We start from the raw sequence: 3398 nt of genomic DNA on the forward strand, positions 1-3398 counted from the left end.
CAAGTTTGGCTTCGGAGTAATGTTAGGTATACGGGAGACACATGAGATATATGTGTATGCCGGAAGTGAAGAGTCGAAGTGATGGAGTTAAGGTACAAATAATTAAATATGAATTTATTGGTATAGTGTGAATTGTATTGATTTGTACATCTTGAAAAATAGTAAACGACCTTGATAAATTATGAAATTTGGGTAGAGTCATGTATGCGTAATTCTAGACAACTTTTGTATTTTAACTTTGTACTAAAAAGATCAATTAGAACTTGTAATCAGATGATCTTGGTTATAGTAGTTTTTGTTTATTTTAACAATGCAGATTTTAGAAACTGTTTTAACTCACGAAACAAACTCATTTTTATTGATTTCAAGAAAACTGAAGTAAAACATTATTCTGAACACTTTCTATGTTTTGAACTTTTCCGAAAAAAATCATCTTAGGTCAGTTTCTTTTCGTTTTCAGTTTCAGATTTTTCGGTTGAATTCCGTCTAAGTTCTTTTATCAAGTTTTTCTCTCAACTTGTTTAGTTTCTACTAAATTCGTTCACGCTGTCTTTTAGAAAATTTGATTCTGTACAACTTTTGTTCTTTGAGTTTTGGTTAATTCAAATTATTTAAGTATGAAACGGTGCATTTTTATACTTCTTCAGTAAGTTACTTATGATTAAATTATACTAACTTTATTTTTTTGCAGAATGATGAGTCTTACTAACTTTTTATGCAAGGATGACCCACCATATATTTATTTTTATTTTGTTTATTTTATACTCAATTTATATTTCGTTGTATATGGGTAAGAAACTAAATGCAACCGTATCTTGAGAAACTACCCATTCGTCTCAGTGTGGGTGGAATTACTTATCTTGTCTCATAATAAGAATTAAATATATTTTTGTTTGTGTCTGGTGGACACGTGTGTGCCAAATATTTGTACTCATACCAACCCGTTTTGTCTTTTGACATCTCGGGTGCGTTCTGTTTGAACGCAACCGAGTTTCCTTTACAGGACTAGTTGAGACTACGAGAAATAACTACGATTGTATGATTGTGGGATATGTCGTTTAGACTTCTTTTGTTTTCTTGAGCTTAGGGTTGATATTAATTTATGTATTTATTATTTTTTTTATGACCTTAGTATTTTGATAATTTAGCATGGTTTATAACTTTACATTATTTAAGTTATTTTGACTATTTATTGTTACTTTAATGTTGGAGGTATTGGTTAGTTATGAAATTATAGTGGATGGTTTGGTTGGCGTTTTGCTAGTTTTTTTTATCTCTTGTAATCTTTTGAAGATGGAAATTTACTTAAACTCTTTGGAAACGTGAACGTTTAGATTTTATTTCATCCTTAGATGATGGAATATTGATTGGACTTTAATCTTAATTTAATATTTAATTGTTCAATTTTTAAGACGTGACAAGGACTACCAAATAACTTGAACTTTTCCTAGAGTCACGGCTGGCACAAACCATCAAAACTCCTTGGCTCTCCTAAGGTTGGGACCCCCATTACTTCTAAAATGATGCAAACTAATAATGTGTTTTTATTTTATTTTTTATTTTTTTCCTTTTTTTCTTGAACCAATCACAGGTAAATAAGAATGGTGGGATTATATTTTCTGAAAGTCTGTAAGATTGTTGCACAAACAATATATACTCTTCTTTTTTTTATTTTTTATTCTCAGACAGCCTACATATAGATAGTAGAGGGAATTAACGTCCCCCACTCCCATCATTTGAACTTTCAAAATTTCAGAGGGGAAAAAGAGCCGTTGTGAGAGAGATGGTGCAAAGCAAAAGCAAAACTATAATCTCGTGGGCAGATGAGGTAGAGAAAGAAGAAGAAGAAGAAGCAGCCAGAGCTCAAGTCCATGGAAATCAGAAACCAAACCCACTTGGCTCAGCAAGACCCAGGGAAGTTGTTCTCCATGAGAGAGGGATTGACTGGAGACAACTCGATGAAGATTTCCGAGCTCCCTCCCATTTCAGGTACTCTGCTTTCTTACCACTCTCTGTTTGTTTTCCAAGAAAATATAAGTAAACTTTGATTAATATACTAATTGGCTTGAATCTTGATTGACCCATGATTCTTTACCCCCTTATAGGTCGTTTGTTTTGGTGTTAGTCATAATATATGTACATGAAAATGATAACAATTTGAAATGCATATTAAATATATATTGTTGACATTGCTATTACTGTTAGATTCATTTGAAAATCTTGATTCATCATCAACCATGAAAATGCTAACAGTATTCAGACCCAGAAGGAGAACCCGCTTAAAGAAAACATTACTCCATCAGCTGCAGTGGCTGTTGACAGAAAACAGATGGTGATGCCCCAAAGCAGCCCACAACAAAAGCTCAAAAATGTGAAAATGGACTCGTATGGAAGCAAGCTTTCACAGGGTCCTCAAAACCCCACAAATCACACATCTGTTGTATTTGTTCCTCCACTCAAATACCCACCGAGAGCTCTCCTTCCTAATCTGTTTCCACCAACTCACTCCCCTTTTTATAACCCTTACTTGATCCACACTGGGCCAAAAAAAATTCAGAACCACATTGAGCTTGAAATGGAACAGTTCCAAACCCGCAATGTCTCGAGCCATGGGAGGCACATTCATGTTTACAATGGGGATCATAAAAAACACAAAATCGTGCAAAAACACGGTACTTTTGAGAATGGTAGAAGAAATTTTGAGGCATTTGGTAACACAAGAATACTGAGAAAATCAGCAAGTTCACAGATGATAGGAAAAAAAGGTGTTCTTAGTGACCGCGACATGTACAAGGAGAAATCTTGCTTTTTGAGGCATCGTAACAATAGGATGATGACAATTCCTGCAGTAGAAAAGATTCAATGGGAGAAAATGGGAGGTGAGAATGAACGGCAAAGTTTTCCGGGATATGTGTGGGTTAGTGGGAGAGCTGAAAAGAGAGAGAGGAGGAGCTCAGGAACTGAGAATAGTCATTACCATCAGAAGAGAATATAGACTGAAATGTTGATCTAACCATGCCTTTATATTATATGATGGATTTAATTCGGTTATTGCTTTATGATCAAAATGTAATTCACAGATGTTCACACCAAATCCATTGCCTTTTTATTGAGAATTTACATTGTAATTTGCAACATCTTGTGATTAGTGTCAAATCCACCATGATTTTATGACCCCCATTGCCATCCCTAACCATGGTACATGAAAGTTCAGAAATCCTAATTCAAGATCAAAAGCTGTGTCTTAGGATACATTCCAAAAGATAATAATCTACACCAAACTGAAAGAAAGGCTCATTGCTAAAAAGTTAGATCCTTTATGCATCATCATATCTCATCAAACAGACAAACAAACATATCGTAGCAGCATCTAAAAAGTTGTTTTTATCTTGATTGCA

General features: G+C 34.2%; 1 protein-coding gene across 1 annotated transcript; it reads left to right on the forward strand.

Annotated features, from left to right (window-relative positions):
• The first annotated feature begins 1623 nt into the window (after positions 1-1623).
• Positions 1624-3137, forward strand: LOC114262796 (uncharacterized). Its single transcript, XM_028203200.2, has 2 exons — positions 1624-1989; positions 2254-3137. The coding sequence occupies exons 1-2, from the start codon at positions 1784-1786 to the stop codon at positions 2993-2995; spliced, it is 948 nt and encodes a 315-aa protein (XP_028059001.1). The 5' UTR covers positions 1624-1783; the 3' UTR covers positions 2996-3137.
• The last annotated feature ends 261 nt before the right edge of the window (positions 3138-3398 follow it).

Source organism: Camellia sinensis, chromosome 14 (assembly GCF_055761805.1).
Source record: "Camellia sinensis isolate YWXY chromosome 14, ASM5576180v1, whole genome shotgun sequence".
Classification (NCBI taxonomy): Eukaryota; Viridiplantae; Streptophyta; class Magnoliopsida; order Ericales; family Theaceae; genus Camellia; species Camellia sinensis.